Source organism: Suricata suricatta, chromosome 6, assembly GCF_006229205.1.
Source record: "Suricata suricatta isolate VVHF042 chromosome 6, meerkat_22Aug2017_6uvM2_HiC, whole genome shotgun sequence".
Taxonomy (NCBI): domain Eukaryota; kingdom Metazoa; phylum Chordata; class Mammalia; order Carnivora; family Herpestidae; genus Suricata; species Suricata suricatta.
The window spans coordinates 57,815,366-57,834,870 of record NC_043705.1 but is presented as its reverse complement, the minus strand read 5'-3'; the positions used below and the strand labels follow the sequence as shown (position 1 = coordinate 57,834,870).

General features: G+C 39.2%; 2 protein-coding genes and 1 long non-coding RNA gene across 7 annotated transcripts in view; 2 read left to right on the top strand and 1 right to left on the bottom strand.

Moving 5' to 3' along the window:
* Window positions 1-3,704, top strand: part of ACOT12 (acyl-CoA thioesterase 12) — a 56,211-nt gene extending 52,507 nt beyond the window's left edge. Inside the window, exons 18-20 of the mRNA XM_029941223.1 lie at window positions 846-974; window positions 2,795-2,921; window positions 3,182-3,704. Of these exons, the coding sequence (XP_029797083.1) occupies window positions 846-974; window positions 2,795-2,921; window positions 3,182-3,331 (406 nt within the window). The 3' untranslated portion in view covers window positions 3,332-3,704. The remainder of the gene's footprint in view (window positions 1-845; window positions 975-2,794; window positions 2,922-3,181) is intronic.
* A 2,532-nt stretch (window positions 3,705-6,236) lies between these two features.
* Window positions 6,237-12,429, bottom strand: ZCCHC9 (zinc finger CCHC-type containing 9). Its single transcript, XM_029942530.1, has 6 exons — window positions 12,332-12,429; window positions 10,839-11,248; window positions 10,073-10,223; window positions 9,755-9,847; window positions 7,867-7,935; window positions 6,237-6,600 (listed from the first exon to the last, which is right to left on the bottom strand). Exons 2-6 carry the CDS (start codon window positions 11,220-11,222, stop codon window positions 6,482-6,484), a joined length of 816 nt encoding a protein of 271 aa, XP_029798390.1. The 5' UTR covers window positions 11,223-11,248; window positions 12,332-12,429; the 3' UTR covers window positions 6,237-6,481.
* The window catches only part of LOC115294570, a 37,381-nt gene continuing 29,719 nt past the window's right edge, over window positions 11,844-19,505 (top strand). For 3 of the 5 annotated variants that reach the window (XR_003909963.1, XR_003909965.1, XR_003909961.1), the window contains exons 1-2: window positions 13,769-13,810; window positions 14,445-14,507. This is a non-coding gene — a long non-coding RNA (uncharacterized LOC115294570). Of the gene's footprint in view, window positions 12,008-13,768; window positions 13,811-14,444; window positions 14,508-19,505 lie in introns of those variants that run through there. The other 2 variants (XR_003909964.1, XR_003909962.1) reach the window with 2 other exon arrangements.

The window sequence follows — 19,505 nt, the reverse complement described above, 5'->3', positions numbered from 1 at the left end:
ATTAATACCATGTAAGAGACAAGGTAATAAATACCACTAAAGTGAAACACCTTTGGGGTCATGTGTTACATTTGCATAGATGCCAGAATAATACATGATGGTTAAAGCTATCACGATAAAAAATCCTGAGAGAAGAGGAAATATTTCATGATTTTCTTCCATCAATATTTGTAGATACTCTGTAGGTACAAAGCCCACATTTTGGTGTTACTATTTCTTATGTCATTTGACATTCCAGCCAAACTGAACTTGAATGAATGGAGGAATAAATGAATGAATTCTTACTTGTCTGTGTACCTATTGTGATTCAGGCCAGGTGTTTTCATTTAATCCTTCCAATAACCCATTGGTATGGGGTTTTCATTTTACAAATGAAAAAAACAAAGTGGCTGCCTAACATAACATTGATATGATGTGTATGTATGGGATTCAAAGACAAAGTTGTTTGGCTCTGAACTTAGTTCCCTTTCCAGTGTACCAGATTCCTTTACCCGAATCCTTCCTTGACATCTAAACAATTTACTAGTCTTCAAATATTACTGATTCTAGAGAAAAATAATTTTGTGTCCAACTACAAATTCTGTTCTCTGAAGTGTTGAGGGGAGTGACTTTCGAATCACACAGCCACCATTTTCTCCATCACACACATAATTATTCCTGCTGACCCAACAGCTTTCTAAAGACAGACTTTGAGAAATAATGCTGGGTTTGGCAGGATGGTTATGTGAGCAGAAGAGTGAATGTGGACCTCAGTAGTGAAGTTTTGCAAATAAACAAAAGAAGGGAATGCCCTATTCAGGCAGGCAGAAAAGTGTGGCCTTTCTTTCACTGTTGTATTTACATAGGTCCTGTGAAGTCATAAACTGGGTGAGTGAAGGTGATCAGATATATTACATCACTTGTCCTATAGTGAATGGTGGCAAACCCAAAGACTTGGTAGTACTTGTATCACGAAGAAAGCCTCTCAAAGATGGGTGAGTATATGCAACGCAAGAGCCATATTAACGTTACATAGAAGAGGGTAAAATGCAAAATTTGATATGAAAATAAGGCAATATAGGCACTTCTGATCTTGAATGTTGTGCATCTGAATTTTTTCTAGATGGACCTTTAGTTATTTAAAAATATCATCTATTAAATGCTACCTGTGTGCAAAATACTATACAAGATTCCTAAAGCCGTTCCTCTCCTTTTGCCCTATTCACCTATAAAATTGATAGTTAGCAAACCTTTGGAACCTTCCAGTATCAGTAAAAATGCAATGTGACCACCAAAAAAACCCATTAGGAATAGGTTTAGAATTTAAAAAGACTAAATTGTGCTAGACATCCAAAATGTCTGGCTGCCAGGTAGGGCTGTAGATCAGACTGTCTGTCCATGACTTCTTTGTGGACATTGGACTTCTCGGGGCACGATGTCTATGTTCTAAAGGAAAGGGTCCTAAGAGTGACTGTTCAAAGAAATAAGAAGTAGAAGCTTTCAGGACAGTCTAACCCTATACCTGGAACTGGCCAGCATCATTTCCAATGTCAATGCTGGGCTATAAGAATAACCAAACATGTGTGAACATTATTAATGTACATGGATGTTCAGTATAGTATCACTTATTGTGGAAAAAGAAATGGAAATAAACTTAGGGTCTATCTTATAAATTATGGTAGAGCCATATTGCAGAGTACTATGTCATCATTTTTAAAAAATGTTTATTTTTGAGAGAGAGATAGAGCATGAGGGGGGGAGGGGCAGAGAGGGAGACAGAGAATTGGAGGGTAGAGTGAGAGGGAGACAAAACAGGCTGCAGGCTCTGAGCTGTCAGTGCAGAGCGCAATGCAGGGCTGAAACTCTGGAAGTGTGAGTTCATGACCTTAGCCAAAGTCACACGTTCAACTGACTGAGCCCCCAGGCATTCTGCCATCATTAAAAAAGATGAAGTAGGTGTAGAGGCGCTGGTACAGAAATACCTCCAAAGATTTATTGTTAGGCAAAAAATTAAACTATAGACTGATATTTATTAAATGATTATATTTACACAAAAATCTATATATGCATTTGCTTACATCAATGTTATATATTCATAAAAAGGTCTGGAAGGCTACAGAGCAAAATATTAACAGTGGTCATCTCCAGGATGAGAATGAACTGTGGCTAGGGTGGACTGAGGAACATTGTTTTCTACTCTGTTGTGTGAGGGTTCTTTAAATCAATGGGTTTTCACTCATAAGTGGAACAGGAGAAACTTAACGGAGGACCATGGAGGAGGGGAAGGGGGAAAATAGTTGGAGAGTGGGAGGGAGGCAAACCATGAGAGACTCTTGAATACTGAGAACAAACTGAGGGCTGATGGGGGAGGGGGAGAGAGGAAGGGGGTGATGGTCATGGAGGAGGGCACTTTGGTGGATGAGCACTGGGTGTTATATGGAAACCAACTTGACAATAAACTATAAAAGAAAAAAATAAATCAATGGGTTTTGTTTTGTTTTAATTAAAAAAGGATAAGTACCTGAAATTACAACCCACTAGGCATAACAAAGCATGCTAGGAAGTTAATTCCACTTCATGGAGTTATGCAAAATATAAGTAATTCTTAGAAAACTGTGGCCCTTATTATCTTTCCTACCCTTGACTGTAGCTATAGAGAACATGTTCTCATGCAGATCCCTCATCTCGAAGATCTGGGTGTCCATAGTTTCACTTTTACCTATGTAAATACGTTGAATTAACTCTAGGAATTTATTTTCTAACAACTGTTTTGCATTTCTCACAATAACTTAGAAAATGTCCTTTCATTTTTCAGAAGCACCTACACGGTGGCCGTGAAATCGGTTCTTCTGCCGTCAGTCCCCCCTTGTCCACCCTACATCAGAAGTGAAATCATATGTGCTGGATTTCTCATCCGTGCTGTTGACAGCAGTTCCTGTACTGTAAGTCTGATGACACATCTGCACATGAATTTGCTACTGCAGATAGTGAGAAAGCTTTTACCCACATGTCTTAATTAATTGTAATTCTGTCATGTGTGTCCCCATCAGGGGAATCCTGAGGTCATCCTTGTAGATCATTCCAGAAAGTCCCCAGAAGAATCGGGTCATAGCCTTCCCTATACCAACAAGATTCAGATCCCTGCTTGAAAAAGCTCCAACTCAATAAACAGTTAAAATAATGTATTTTCTTTTTGAAACAGGTATCCTACTTCAACCAGATTTCTGCTAGCATCTCTCCTTACTTTGCTGGAAATCTTGGTGGCTGGTCAAAATCCATAGAAGAGACAGCAGCATCTTGTATACAGTTTATAGAGAATGCTACTGATGATGGGTTGATAAACATATTTTAAATGGTAAACTGTCACTTGTAACTTTCAATTCCAGGTACCCCTAGGCCGGACACTTTGGCAAGCTTTCGGGCCACAAAATAATTTAATATTGGCCTAAGCAGAATGCAGTTAGGAAGAGGTTAAAATATAAAATTGATCTCAGATCAAACACCAGTGATTTGGATAGTATTATTTAAAGAGCTTTAAAACTGTTTTATATCATGTGAGGCTCTGCTCCCTTCCAAGGGCACAGGCAGTGGAAATTGCCCATTTGCAACGTTGTGTGTTCTGTAAAATAGTACAAATATGGTGTAAAATGATCATAAGAATGTTTAGGCCACAAAAATGAAACATGTTTTGTTTAAAATTTTATAAAAATTTTCAAAATCAAAAAGTAAGTTGGCTAGTTGATGAATAGTGTGGGAATGTTCCATATATGGCAGATATCTGGATGTCAGGAGCATCTGACAAGATGTATTACATATTTTAGAGCTTTAAATTAGGCAGACATTAAAACATAATGGAATCCAATCAATTTTAGTAATAGGAACTACTTTACTAGTGTCATTTAACATACATTCAAGGTGGCTGGCCAATTTAGCATCTATTGCTATATATACACATAGAAAAGTACCTGCACGTGTGCTATCACAGAGAAAGAGAATATTAACTGAGCTCTTCTTTCATAACCATCACATTAGCACCTTATTCCCTAGACTTCAACATTCATTATTCTACTCTGTGATTTGCCTTAACTCGTGAGGCAAACCAGCATATTTCAAGCTAGCCGCCTCTACAGAACGGCGTTTGAAAGTTGAGGTACGTCTCTGTTATAGTTTGGAGCACGTAAGAGGTTAGGAACATCCTGCTGTCCATAGGTCAGATCTCTTCCTTGCTTGCCCACTTTCCCAACCCATCCACTCACCCCGCCTAGGTCTGGTTGTTATTTTTATTCTTTGTCAGCAGGTTTTCATTTACATGAACTTTGGACTGTGCTCCAGTTACATGAAGTAACACTTATATACAGTAAGAGTGAATATGTAGACTTAAATGCCTATACATTTCAGAAGCAGAAATATTTTTGGAATATTTTTAGATTTTAAAAAGTGAAAAAGTTAGCTATAAAGGAGTTACCTTACTCTAAAATCTTGTATGGTAAAACTTCAGACCGCTCCTACAATTGAGACACTTCCAACCTCTGCCTGCTGTAGGTCTTTGAATTCATATTTTTTTGAAAATTACTGCAGTAATGACGTAAGGTATTGGTGGGACATCCAAGTAGGAACTGTATTCAAGGATATTAGGGCCAGATGGATTCAGGAGTCAGCCGGAGGAAAATGAGTGATGAGCTTCTTAAGATCCAAGAGGCTGACGGATGATGCTTAATGACCAAGTCTTAGGGGACCCAGCAGAGTACTTTTACGATGTAATAAAATATCTGATCTTACTTTTCTGATACACTGGTATTTCTGATATACATCTCCCCCCAAAACTCCTCTCCATTCTAAAGCCGCATTAGAAAGCACGTGGCCTTGTTTTCATCACTGCCACAATCCCAAGTCCCTCAGAGAGTATCAGGAATATAGGTTTGGGGAAATATTTAATGTTTGCCTTCCTCATTTGAAACACGTTTCGACCGGCCAGAGTCCTTCACCCATGATAGAACAGGTGAAATAAGTCTGGGTGTGTTTGGACTAAGGCAGCATTGCTGTCCTTTTCCAACTGCATGACGTGTGACTTCTTTTAAATGGCACTTCTTTCCTTACATTCTGGGATGCTGAGCTGTATTCTGTCATGTTTTCCTCTCACACCAAAAATACAACAACAGCTCCTATTAAGACAAGAACTGTTGAGTTTTGCAGATATTAAAACAGAGAAAAGTGTTTCTTTTCTTATTTGGTAAATATTTTGCTTTTGAAGCCTCAGTAACTAATCACAGCTGTTTCCTTTAGTTACAAATGTATCCAATCAGGTAAAATTACAAATGAAACACACAATCCACTGGAGTCATTCCATTGAACAGTACAATGGGAGCCCTAAGCCTTGTGAAATACATGTATTAAGTATGCATGTATTCATCAAATCCAACGAAGAAGCTAATGGGTCTCTGATTAGCGTTCTAACTCTATTATGGTGATACTTGCCTCTCACCCGGACTCATCTAAAACATGTGAACAAAATGCTTTTGAGTGTGATACACAATCTGTTAAGTGACATCATTCTGGCTAAATACCCCAAAATAATTTTGGCTAGAATTTCTCTCTTGAAAATCAAGAACAAAGAAAGAGCTGTTGTTAAGTTAAGGTAGTCTTCTATTTTACCTCAAAAATATGTACTTCTTTATGTCAAAACTAAAAAATTAACCTAAATAAATCTCATCTAGATTTCATAAAAGATTGTGTTCCCAAAGGGATTACCTGGACATAAACAGACAATGGCTACTTCAATCCAGAATGAGGTAGTCAGAAAAATAAATAGCAAATGAATTTTTATTAAATATTTAAAAAATACAGATTTTGCACCAACTTCTTAAATTCCTAATATAATAAATTGATCTTTTGAACGAAGAAAACAATATAACCAAAACTTTATTTCCAAATGCAAAGCAGTTATACTTTGTTTAAGGGGGAGGTCACATTAACGTAGTTTTTAAGAAATGATGATTGTTACAATCAAGTATATAACCACTTAGTTACACCTAAGTTCTACCTGTTAAAAATATTCTTGGGGCGCCTGGGTGGCTCAGTCGGTTGAGCGTCCAATTTCAGTTCCGGTCATGATCTCACAGTTTGTGGGTTCAAGCCCCGCATTGGGCTCTGTGCTTATAGCTAGCTTAGAGCCTGGAGCCTGTCTTCGGATTCTGTCTCTCCCTCTCTCTGTCCCTCACCTGCTCTCACTATCTCTCTCTCAAAAAATAAATAAAACATAAAAAAAATATTCTTTTATTTAGAGGATCCAATTTAAAAATCTTGCACTTTTCTCTTCAAAGATTTTCTCCAGTGATAGAGGCACTCTTTAATGAACAGCACTCAGGAAACTATTGGACCATACGCACATCATCCTGGTATCTACAACACAGGTCTCCCAGGGAGCTCAGCTCCAATTTGTAAGGTAGGCCCAGTTCAGAAAGGTTAACAATGAGGTGGTAACTAATGATAGTACTAATCGTTATCAGAAATTAACAACTTTAGGTATCTTTGTTTTGGGTTTCTGTGGTTCAGGCACATCTAAAATTTCTTCATAGTCCGCACTCATTCCCTTTTCCCAGCGACCAACTGTGACCATACGATCTGTCAAGAAATGAAAGTTAGAATGTAAGAAAAATGGTAATCAAATGCATCCACTCAGATTGGTATTAGCTGAGCAAAGGAATTAGTTTTGACATGAATAATCACAAGGAGGGAAGACTCCATCACTGAAGGAGAGTGAGCAATTCTGTAATTGATTATAACCCTTGATTTCAGAGTACCACAGGCAATTTCTCATCCCAATTAGGGAAATGCAGCAACTGCTTTGCAATGCAGAAATTGATGAGAAAGCTCTTTCATTCTTTCCCAGAGTTCATCATTTTAGAGTCAATGAATTCCAAGAATCTGTAAACAGTAAGACTTATGAAGCATCAGTCTTAAATGCACAAGATTCCACCTGTGAAATTATACAACATCTGCTTGTCAGTCTTGTCATTTGGGAAGTGGCAATCCTCCCAAGAGGGAGAATTCAAATTCCACTTCCATCACTTCAGTCTCACTGCCTACAGTGTAGTAAAGACTGTCTTCTTCTAGACAAGATCATAAACAAGAACTGTTGGTTTTCAAATTTAAATGTCTGGGTAGGAAGTAAGAATGAGCAGACTTAATGGGTAGTACTGTGACTATCCGACGTAAAAAGAAATGTGTTTTTCCCTAAGAAGCACTACTCCTGTCCTCCTATCTTGCATTCTTTCACTCAAGATTATCATCATTCTAATCCAGGTAAACTAATCTAATAATGGTCTCCACTTCCCCCCCCAAATCTGCCACAGGTACAGCGAACATTTATGAAGTTTTTGGTGACCAAGGATATTTCATTAGGAAGAAAATTTATCTGGTCAGATATTGTACCTAACACAATTTTAATATTTTTGGCAGTTTTTACAACCAACTCTGAATCTATCAGGTATACACAAAGCCAAACATATGTGAGGATGGCAATCATAAAAATATTGAGTTATTTTCATATTTCTGATTTTCTCTTAGTGAATCAAAATTTTTCTTTTAGTAACAATTGGCTTTATTATTAAATTCATTAGTTGCCAAATATGAATGTTAATGAATAAGATGCTTTATAAAATCAAGGTCCTCTAGGACTTAGTGGTCACTTTTTTTTTCCACATAATACTACCAGCTAATGCTCAGTTACTAGTGTGTCTTCTCCTGACAGAAATGATTAAGTCATCACTGTAGTAGGAAACCAGATTGCCTTAAAATCAGTGCTACCTCAATGACTTCTTCATAATAAAATTCAAGAACAACACAATACTAATCTCACCCCTACTAGTGGAGGCCCAGAGATCTCACCTGAATTCTGACTCTCAGGGCAATCTTTCTTAAAATGTTCCACGGAGCCACAAAGTCTGCAGCCACCACCTATTAAAAGAACACAGTCAATGAAACCCTCTCATACCTGAAGGGATTATAATGTCTCAAAGCACTTTTCTTACTTGGTCCTCACAATTACATCAGTTATAAAGGGAGTTGGAAACAGGAACATAGGTAGGTGCCACATTCCAGATAATAAGTCCACTATCCATTCCTTTTGATCTCACAGAGCACTAAACTGTACCTACCCTCCATTTTCTTGCACCTGGCCTTCAGGGGAGAAAGGGGAAAGAGAAGAGAGATAATGGAAGAAGGTACATATCCTCTGGAGTGACCAAGAGCCACTGGACACAAGACCAGACCTTAACCCTGATCAGATGGGCAATGCTTTGTGAACTGTTGAACCTGTAAGCAGAAGTTGTGTCCAGATGCATTTTTTGAGGAGGATATCCATAGTTCTTAACAAATAAATGATCGACGACCTCAAAAAAGGTTAGGACCCACTGCTCCACTGCTCATCTGTACAGGTCAGACCACGGTGAGCAGTTACAAAAGGAATGAAATTAACTTTTGTTTTAGTGGCTTCTATCTGCCAGGCACTTTACCATAATGAAAATGCCTGTCTGTCTACTTTAAGTAACATTGCAGGACTGTGAATCACATGTGGTTTCTAAAATTAGCTTAATGGCCAAACACTATTACTTAATGGTCAAGCATATAAGCATGACATGCTTATAATGTTAAGTGACTTATCCAGGAAAATGACCCTAGGATGTAAACCTGTCTGAATTTTCACTTCCATGTGATCTATTTTCTTTGCTACACTTTTTAAAAATATCTAGTCATTTTGAGTAACCATCCAAAGCCATCTTTGACCATTACTCATGTTCTCTGACCTATATCATAAGTTCAAAACTAAAAGGCACATTTTCCAGGCTTAGGCTTCTTTACTGTTGTAGATATCATAGTGAAAGATACATCTTATGGATGTATCATTATTTTACGTACCTCTCAGAAAAAAGAAATCTGCCAATTACATGGCAGTCACCAATGGTAAGATACATTCTGAGTACAGGGACATGAAAATGTGAAATGTCCATCTTAGAGTCAATGAAATACAGTTTTTCATCTCCATTTTACAGGTGAGGAAATTGAGATGAGAGAAATTACTCTGCCAGAATCCCACACTAGTGAGTGGTGGTACCGGAGCTATAACTGGTCAGCTTGATTCCAAACGCTGTGCCATTTCACTCGACCTCTCCCATGGGACCCGGGACATGACACACAAGAGATGTGTAGAATCTGATGGTACCAGCTATCACATGAGCACTTTACTCACATTACCAGAAAATTTCCTCCTTAAAGCTTTAGACATCACAGACTATTTCGGGACCTTAGTATGTCAGTTGAGCTAAAGATAAGAAAGTTACATGATCCCATGCTAGGCAATTGGCCAAGGAAAACATTCAGAAACAAAAATTACTACAAATATTGAAGAGTGTGTACCAGCCCATCTATCCAAAACTGTATGCTAGCCTGTGACTGAATTCACAACACTATTTTTAAAATCTTACATTAGCTTGAGATATAATCCCTTTACTTCTGTTATGTTTAAAAGTAGATATTTATAACCTGCTTTCACAAAGAATGCTGAAGCTCAAAGCTTAAAACATACAATTTAGTTATTTCTGACTTAATACATCCTCACATTATACATAAACTCCAGTACAAAGAATAGTTTGATAATTGAATTGAAATTCTCAAGGTTTTGTTATTTGTTCAAGAATTAATTTAAGAACTGATTGAGTATAAGTTAAATCTGCATGATAACTCACCTTTTCTGACACATAAGGTTAACAGTACTCACCATCCGCATAAAGTCCTTTGGGATTATCAGGACAAGATCTGGACAGATGTCCCATTTCCCCACAAACAAAACATTTTGCGAAAGGAAATTCACCTGTAAGGATCAACAGTTCCTGTTAAGTTGGCTAAGTATAGAACAAGTCATGTAATTCATATTATAAATACTCTGAAAACCCTTATTTTTAACAAATTAGAATTCAGTTTTGATTTCAGAATATCAAGTAGCATACTCATGACATATCTGTCCAGAAAAAAACCCAGTTGGTTATTTATTGGCCACTTCTGACATTGGCCAAATCAAAACTGATAGAAAACATACCAAGAGCTGGGTCTACTTTCGCTTTGCACTTGGTTATTTCATGCTCTGTGGACCCACACCGGTAACATATTCCCGTGCCCATGTCTTGATTCTCAAGGGCGGCTGGGCAATCTGCAATCCCATGGCCCGGTTTTCTACAATGGAAACATACCTAGGAAAACAAAATGAGTTTCCACGTTGCAAAACAACACTGGCTTTATCAATTCTTGTTATAGAAATACCTTGAAAACATTTCTCATTTATGGGGCATCTGGGTGGCTTAGTAGGTTGAGCGTCCGACTCTTGATTTTGGCTCAGGTTATGATCTCCCAGTTTGTGAGAGTGAGCTCTGTACAGGGCTCCACTATAATAGCAAGGAGCCTGTCTGGGATTCTCTCCTCTCTCTGCCCCTCTCCTGCCTCACATAGTCTCCCTCTCAAAATAAATAATCATTAAGAAAAAAACCAAAGGGGCCACAGTTAAGCATCCGAGCCTTGATTTTGGCTCCGGTCATCATCTCATGATTCATGGGACTAAACCCTGGTCAGGCTCTATGCTAACAGCTTGGGATTCTCTCTCCTCTGTCTCTCTTCTCTCTCAGTCCCTGTCCCCTTGAGCACACACATGTGGACATGTGCTTTCTCTCAAAATAAAATTTTTTATTTGCTAGATTTACAAATCTAGTACATAAGAGCAATTATACTCTGCTAAAATATACATGTGTGAATGTATGGATAATAGTTTTGACTTACATAAAGTAATGTTTCAGTGGAAGCGATGATCTTACCATTGCATTTTTCTTTGCTGCTTGTCTTTTTAGTCTTCTTCCTTCCCGGCGACTATCTTTCTTTAAAGCAACTGCAATTTCTTCCCTTACCTCTTGACTGTCTGTTGCTATCCTCTCCCCGTTACGAACCATCTGTGGGTTTTGCCTTAGGTATTCCAGGAATCCATTTACATCTTCATTTAAGTACTCCTTTTTCTTTTTGTTCTTTTTGTGTTTTGCTTGAGGTGTATCATTTTTAACAGAGAGTCTGTTAGCTTCAAGTTGCTTGCCCTGTGGTAGGTTTTGGCCTTCTCCCTCAAGGGACCCCTTCTTCATGTCCTCCCATGATGTTGCAGCCAAAGGTCTCTTTTTATGTGTGGTAGTAACTCGTGCCCACCTGGTCATGATTTCATCAAAGTTACCTTATCAAACTTTAAGACAAGCATGACTGGTTAGTAACCATGAAAAAAAAAACCCCACTAAAGATATACTGTATATCACATTATGCCCATATGTTGATGCTTTAATTATTAAGACACTTTTTACTTCATGTAGATATTTGTATATTTAATTCTATAATATGCAGATATGCCTATAAAGTAAATCTAGCCCTTATCAGAGAAACTACCACACCAGCAAAAGAAATACACATATATAAATGCTTAAAACTGTAAAACAATTCAAAAAAACCCAAATTACTCTGTAAAATACTTTGTATCACATAGTAATACAGTGATTGAAGTTACTCTTCCCAATTCTGCAGTTTTCCTGGTTGTTTCCTATCTGTAAATCCCAGGTCTACATTCTACAATTTGCATAGCAAATTAAGTATAAAGAAATCCTGTCCTTGACGCAAAGTTTGTCATTACAAGTCTTCCCAGTAGAAGGACAAGCAAAACAAACACGTGTTCGCGGTCACGTGACAATGCGGGTCTTCTAATCAGAATAAACTACTTCCAGCCCAGTGGTTTCACACCATTTTCAATTAGGCCGCGCCCCTTTTAGGGCGGTACCCAGTGTACCAACCGGGGTTAAAACCTCAGCTCCCGTCTTCAGTAACGTCCCGCAACTCAGGACGAAAGGCGGAGCCAGTAAATAGGGGAGGCGCTGCAAACTACTCTATAAACCACGCGCGCACACGCATCACTGCAGAGCCTGCGACTATCACAGTAGGGGCCGGACCTGTTGAGGTGGGTTAGCTTTACCCAGAGTAGCCGGGAATGGGGAAGCTTTGGGTATGAAGCCCGAGTCAGCGGAACCCACTCCCACGGCGGGGGACCCAGCGGGGCTTTCGGGGCAGGCCAGGCAGCGAGCACCCCACAGCTGAGGCAGGCCCCTGCGCCCTCAGCCGGCTGCACAGCTCAGCATTCCAGCCCCATGTGGCGCTGAGAGCAGTTGGGGGCCTAGCACTCAGTCTCTGTGCCTTCCCATCACGTCCCTGGGAACGAAGGGGAGGACTCTGGCATCTGGGGATCTCGGGGTCCTATCTCGCTAAGCCGTGCGCAAATCCTTACCGCGCATGAATCCTCCAGGGTAGCCGAGTTAGCGAACCAGAGAAGCACTTTTCCCTGCGGCCGAGTCGGAACTGGGGACCGGAAATACGTTGTCACTGAGAGCGCGTCACTTCCGGCGGGACAAACTGGTGGTGCCGGCGGTGCTAGGGTTTCTGTCTGGGCGGGTAGATGAGTATGAGTAAATATTTGTGGAGCGTCTAGCGTTTGTAAGATGCAGCGCTGCACAGCGAGCATACAGATGAAAAGTGTTTAATCCGTGGTGTCTGGAACCCACAACTTGTTGGAAGAAATGCACGGCACGATTGGGGGAGGCGGTGGGAAACACTGGAAAGACTTTTTTGAGAAGGTGACCTTTCAACTTTGAAAAGCAAAAATATGGTGAAATTTGGAGTGCGAGTGAGTTACGGTCTTTAAGGTAAAAGTCTTAGCGCAGTGGTAGTGGGGCACTAGGATAGAAATACAAAAAAACGTTTAGGGCCCTAGTTGTTGGAAGTTAGTGACTAATTGACCTCCTGCCCACTGCTAGTTAAAACTTAAGTTGAAATAATTCTATCTTGTAATTAAACAAGTTCTCATTAAGAGAAAAACTCTAGCCTCTTAATTCATTATCTCAACATCTCCCAAACGGCCACCACCACCAGTTGTACCAAGTGGGGAAAATGGCTTTATCACACCCACTCAAGGTCTGCCACTTTCATGCCCAGCATCATGGTCAATACCTTTTACCCCTTAAGTATCTGTCCACTTTATCTCCACTGTTATGTTACTTGTACCGGGCTTCATTCCATCTCACCTGGATTACTGACAGCTGGTCTGGGCATCCACTTTTTTCACCACTTCTTGGAATCCCTTTCCATGTGTTAGCCAAGTGAACTTTTAAAAATGTAAATCAGATTGTTCTTCTGTTTTAATCCCTTTCATGCTTTCCTTTTCTTAAGATGAGCTCCAACCCTAACCTGGTATTAAATCCTTGCCTACCTCTCTATTCTCACCCTGCACAATTTCCCCTTCTTTGACCAGGAATCTGTCCTCAGTTACTCAAATGCTGCATGTACGTTGCTTTTCCAGGCCTTTACATATGCTGTTCTCTTTGTACGGGGCTCCTTTTCTTCTAGTTAGTCACCTTCAAGAAGTTACACATTTTATTCCTAAGTAAGCTTTCCTATACCTTTCCCTGCCACCCCCCAATAGACCATCCCTTGTCGTGAGCTCCTGGCAGTCTGTGTTTGCAGCACTTTAAACTAGTAATTGCATAGTGAATTGTGTATAACTTGTTTTTATATTCCCACTGCCTGGTATATATAGTTGGTGCTCAGTATGTTTTTTTTTAATTTTTTTTTTTTTTTAATTTTTGATACAGAGAGAGAGCATGAGAGGGGGAGGGGCAGAGAGAGAAGGAGATAACAGAATCTGAAGCAGGCTCCAGGCTCCGAGCCAGCTGTCAGCACAGAGCCCGATGCGGGGCTCGAACCCACGAAGGTGAGATCTGACCTGAGCTGAAGCCGGAGGCTCAACCGACTGAGCCACCCTGGCGCCCCTCAGTATGTTTTTGTTAACTAAGTGAAGAGAAAGTACATTGCAATGCTTGTTACAGAAAAGTAGAAAGTGACCTGATTTTCTTGAGGAGGAAAGATTAAAGTCACTGCTCTAGAATACTGGGATTGGTATGGTGAACATCAGAAATATCCTAAGTCTTATGGTGGGGGGAGAGCTAAGAGATAAAAATTTCCTCCACTCTTGAAGAGAGGGAGGTTTCTAACAGTTGTATGATCATACATATGTTCTCAACCAACTGGCTTCAAGTTCTAAGCACCAACCTAGTGACATTTCATAAAGAGAGGTTTTTTTTTTGTAGAAGCCAGGTACTTGGGTGTAATGTACACCACTAGAGGGTGCATTCAACTAAAACTTGACTTTTTAGTATTATGTTGAATTTTAAACTAGAAAGTTATTGATTTCCTGGCAGTTAAGGAACATGGTCTCAAATTTTTTTTGTGGAAGTACATCAAGTGAAGATTAGTGACTGAGTAAATAAGTCATAGAAATCCTGTTGGATTCAGAATAAAATATTACTATCAATACTAACAGTTAACTTTCACTGAACATTTTATAGGTACCTAGCACTGTGTGCTGAATGCTTTATATTCATGGCTTACTTCACCCAGTGTCCTGAGAGGTAAGTACTATTATTTTTCCATTTTACAATGAAGAAACAAGCTCAGAAAGATGAAGTAACTGACCCAACATCACACATCTAGTAAGATGTTGAGTCAGGACTTGAGGATCCCAGTTCAACAGTGTGAGCTTCATTACCTTGACTGCTTGACCAACTTTAAAACAGACTTAAAGTATCCTTGCCCATGTGGGACTTTATTTTCTTAGTATGTATTCACTTGTACAATTGAAGGGATTATCTTTTTACTAAGTCTTACCTATTCAGATATTATAGAAATACTACAAATGTGCTATTTTCATAACAGTATTATCCACAGAGAAAATGTTAAGTGAGAGGCTAAAGGTAGGGTTATGAAGTGCTGAAGTACCCTCATTTTTAGAAAATTGTGAAGTGTATTGTGTGTACCGAAAGGGACATAAAACATAGGAAGTAATTATAAAATACAAGTTCATGTAAACACTACCCAGCTTAAGAAGCTATTGCCAGATACTGATTTAAATTAAATTTATGTAATTTTTTTACATGGGTAATACATTTTTATGTTTCATACAAAATAGTTACAATGATACAAGATTTCTATAAACCATCTCTCATCCTGATAACTAGAAAATCTGGGCAAAATATAAAATACAACTGTGTGAGGATTCTGAAGAGTAAATAAAAACCTTTGTGGGGGGGAGTCAAAATCTGAAGAGGCAATTGTCACATGGTGTGTGTGTGTGTGTGTGTGTGTCTGGGCATTGAAAGGTGGCCACAGTCACAAAGTGCATGAGCAGTTAAAACTATAATAGAAAGCCTGCAGGGCACCTGGGTGGCTCAGTGGGTTAAGCATCTGACTTCGGCTCAGGTCATGGTCTCATGGCTTGTGAGTTTGATCCGCATATCAGGCTCTGTGCTGACAGCTCAGAGCCTGGTGCCTACTTCAGATTTTGTGTCTCCTTTTCTCTCTGTCCCTCTCCTGCTCTTACTCTGTCAAAAATGAATAAATGTTAAAAAAATTTTTTTAAAAATTAGGAAAGCCTGCCATCATTTATCTGGTTGCAGGAACCCAAAAGAAGGAGAATGTAACAGCCATACCTGGATAGTGAGGCAGAATTCTGAAAGGGAGAGAGCCATTAAAAGGATGCTTCTACTTCTGTATATGAAGTCTTGAGCTAGGCTCTGCCCCCACATACACAAGACGAACTCAGAGGCTTAAAGAAATGAACTGAGATTTGAATGCAACCCACAAAAAATGAGACAAAGCCTGCAATGCCAGTTTAAACAAATTAATTGCCTTCTGATACGTTTTTTTTTATGAAAAAACATTCAGAGTATATACAAATAACATCCATAATATCCAAGATAAAAATCCAGAATGTAAACTTACCACTGGTTCAGCGATACTTTGAATTCTGGTCTTCTTTCATAATTTGCCTGCTACTATTTATTTTTTAAGTTCTCACATAGCTGATCTATGCTTGATAGATGCATTCAGTAGGAAACACAGGGTGGAGTGTGCTCCACCCATCTTACCTGAAATTGGAACCGCTCCCGTTAGATTTTGAATCTTCACTCTTGCCTCGATTGTCTCAGAGAGTGCTTGGCCAAGCCTAGCTGCTGCAGGACTAGGAGAGTCTAGGCCCGGCCCAGCCTCAGGGAGCTCTGTCTATCAAAATAAATAAATAAATGTAAAAAACAAGCTGTTTAATTTGGAATAGAAGATAGTGAATCTAGAAAGGATGGCTGGGACCAGATGACCAGATTTTGTCAGTCCAAGTGTTTTTTTTTTTTTTTTTTTTTTTAATGCCAAATCACAGTGTTTGCATTTTGCGGCACCTGGGTTGCCCACTCAGTTAAGTGTCTGACTTTGGCTCAGGTCATGATCTCAAGGTTCATGAGTTTAGGCCTTGCTTTGGGCTCTGTGCTGAAGCTCAGAGCCTGGAGCCAGCTTCCATATTCTGTCTCTCCCTTTCTCTCTGTCCCTCCCCCACTTGTGCTTTGTCTCTGTGTCTCTCTCTCAAAAGTAAACAGACATTAAAAATTAAAAACAAAAAGTTTGCATTTTGTCTTTGATCTTAAGCAATGAAGAACCATACTTTTTTCAGTGCATCTCATAGATGTAGAGAAAGGGTTATGTACAGTACAAACATGTACCTAGTGCAGTGCTCAGAACACTGACACTTACTGAACTTCTTTGGAATCTACAGAAAAATAAAGTGAGAGAGAGAAAGAGAGGAAAAGAATTAATGACCCTACTTTTGGAAATAAAAATGAGGTCCAGAACAGTGACATTCTAAGAGTTGCTTTCTTCAAAATCTGTCAATCAAAAAAGCTCCTTTAGAACCCTTACAGTAAGGCTAATAGGTAAAGAAATGAGTTTCTTTTTTCTTTCAACATCATTTTACAAATGCTCTTTAATGAATATGCATTACACTTAGAATTAGTTTTAAGGTTTTTTTTAAAAATTATTTTGAAAAGAGAGAGAGAGAGAAAGCCAGAGAGAGGGAGCATGCACCTGAGAGGGGCAGGGGCAGAGAAAAAGGGAGAGAGAATCCCAAGCAGGCTCTGCACACCATGCCACACCGCACGAGGGGCTCTATCTCATGACTGTGAGATAATGACCTGGCCAAAATCCAGACTCACGTACCCAACTGAATGAGCCACCCAGGCACCCATAGAATTATTACTAAAGAGTTTTTTAATACATGAGAATTTGGATAACACATATGAGAATTTCCAATATATATAGATTTATAGAAATACATACCTTTAAAAATCTGTTCTTGTTTCACAGGTCAGTGAATGAAATGATAGACAAGTTAAGTGGTTGTCACACTGCTAGTGACAGTTTTATTACCTGACATGCACATGGAGATGGCCCTAGATTTTTATTTCTTCAGTTGCCGTATTGGTTTTCTCAGTAACAAAGTTACAAGCAGTACTTCTTTCTTTCAAAAGTGAGGGTGCCTGGGTGGCTCAAGTCAGTTGAGCGTCCAATTCGATTTCAGGGATGGGACTGAGCCCTGAGTTGGGCTCCACACTGAGTGTGGAGCCTGCTTAAGATTCTCTCTCTATTCCTATGCCCCTCTCCCCCACTTGCAGGCTCTCTTAAAAAAAAAAAAAAAGTTATCTGAAAGGTTTAACAGGAGAAACCCATTAACGGAAGTTGCTTTAGGTGGCTAAGCATAATATGACATTTGTATTCTTTCTTGAAAAAGCTTGAATCTTTTCCATATCCTTTGCTTAAACATGAGTAAGAATAGCATTGGGAATATTAATCACAAAAGTGATGTGGCCCTCTGACTCAACTCTAACCTTCTTTTGCTGTACCTCTTGAGTTCGATTTCCTAATCATGCTTTTTAGTGGTATGACATCAAGTGCTTCTCAAACGAATACTTAAACCTAAATTAGATGTAAGTGGTAAGATTTCCAAGCTCTCCTCTCTGAAATGAGTACTTCTCTTCCTCTTATGTCTGAAGAAATGCTACCTGATTTGGGTGCTAGATAGTCCCTTCAGAGGAAGCAGTGGGAGGTCTGTAGTTATAAATCAAATTTTGTAAAATGGGGTAGGTGAAGAATAAGCATTTTTTTTAATCTTGACTGTATGCCAGTACCTTCTTAACTGCTAGATACATAAAAACGACAGAGTCCTCATCTTTCAGCAACGAACAGCCTTTGAGAGTAAGGCATGCAGACTCATAAACCACTGGTAAGGCAGAAAGTGAAGGAATTAACTGGTAGTAAAGATTACAGGTAGATTCATTCTTCCTGGGAGATTTTAGAAAACTTCACAATAGAATGTGTTGCAGACAACTGGAGAGGAAGATCAGGGGGTGGTGGGGAGGAGTCAATAAAAAAGCCATACTCCATTTAATCATTCTCTCCAGTAAGCTGAAATACTTTGTGTAAATGAGGCATGTGCACAGACGGAGGGAGAAAAACTTAAGCTAATGCTTAATAAAGGATGAAAGTGAACATAACTAAGTTATCAAAATGTGTAGTACAGATTTAGTAACTACATGAGAAATAATCTACCTTTAAGTCTCTGGGTAAAAAAATCATAAATGACTTAGGAGGAACTAATTAAAAGTGCCACACAGTAGGAGGAAAGTAGCCCTCCAAAAGGTTTGGCATAGAAAATAAATGTTCATGAGAAAAAAGGTCCTGCACATATTTTAGGAAATATTTATGGAACAGGAATATGTATAAAATCGTATTGTATATATTCTGGAAGATGTGACCAAATGATGGTGAGCTCTATGGAGTCAAGTAGAGCAGTCCATACCTCCAGAGAAACAGTTACGCCAGTAATACCCCAGCGCTTGGAGGGCAGATGTGGAATTGTGTGCAGGTGTGCCCAGAGGCGCTCAATATGGATATCCTTAGCTAGTTGTCAAATAGAACATTATCTACATTGGGCAAATGTTACTTTTAGATATCTAAACAATGTGTGTTGGAGCAAGAAAGCAAACCAGATAGTGGAACTTCTTTTAAACCAGATTTTACAGTCTTCAATCTACAGGTGTTGCTGCTTTTCCTATACTGGGTATTTGTTTTAAAAACCTATTTAGGATGGTGGTGATGGTGAAGAATACTGTGAGTGTGCACAGTACCACTTTTTTAAAAATTTATAATAGTTAATTGTCAAATTGGTTTCCATATAACACCCAGTGCTTCTCCCCACAAGTGCCCTCCTCCATTAGCACCATCCCTCTCCCTCCCCTTCAGTCCTCGGTTCGTTTTCAGTATTCAATAGTCTTTCCTGATTTGTGTCCCTCTCTCTCCCCAACACTCCTTCCCCCTTCGCCTCCCTATGGTCCTCTGTTAGGTTTCTCCTGTTAGACCTATGAGTGCAAACATACGGTATCTGTCCTTCTCCGCCTGATTTATTTCGCTTAGCATGACACCCTCGAGGTCCATCCACTTTCCTAAAAATAGCCAGATTTCATTCTTTCTCATTGTCATGTAATACTCCATTGTATATATATATATATACACACACACACACACACACA

Excerpts from the sequence above, each read along its gene's own strand:
- ZCCHC9 (XM_029942530.1), bottom strand. The coding sequence starts at position 11,222 with ATGACCAGGTGGGCACGAGTTACTACCACACATAAAAAGAGACCTTTG. Across the intron at positions 10,224-10,838 it reads CAGCAAAGAAAAATGCAATG|GTATGTTTCCATTGTAGAAA; the intron begins GTAAGATCATCG and ends TTGTTTTCCTAG. Across the intron at positions 6,601-7,866 it reads CCCTGAGAGTCAGAATTCAG|ATCGTATGGTCACAGTTGGT; the intron begins GTGAGATCTCTG and ends ATTTCTTGACAG.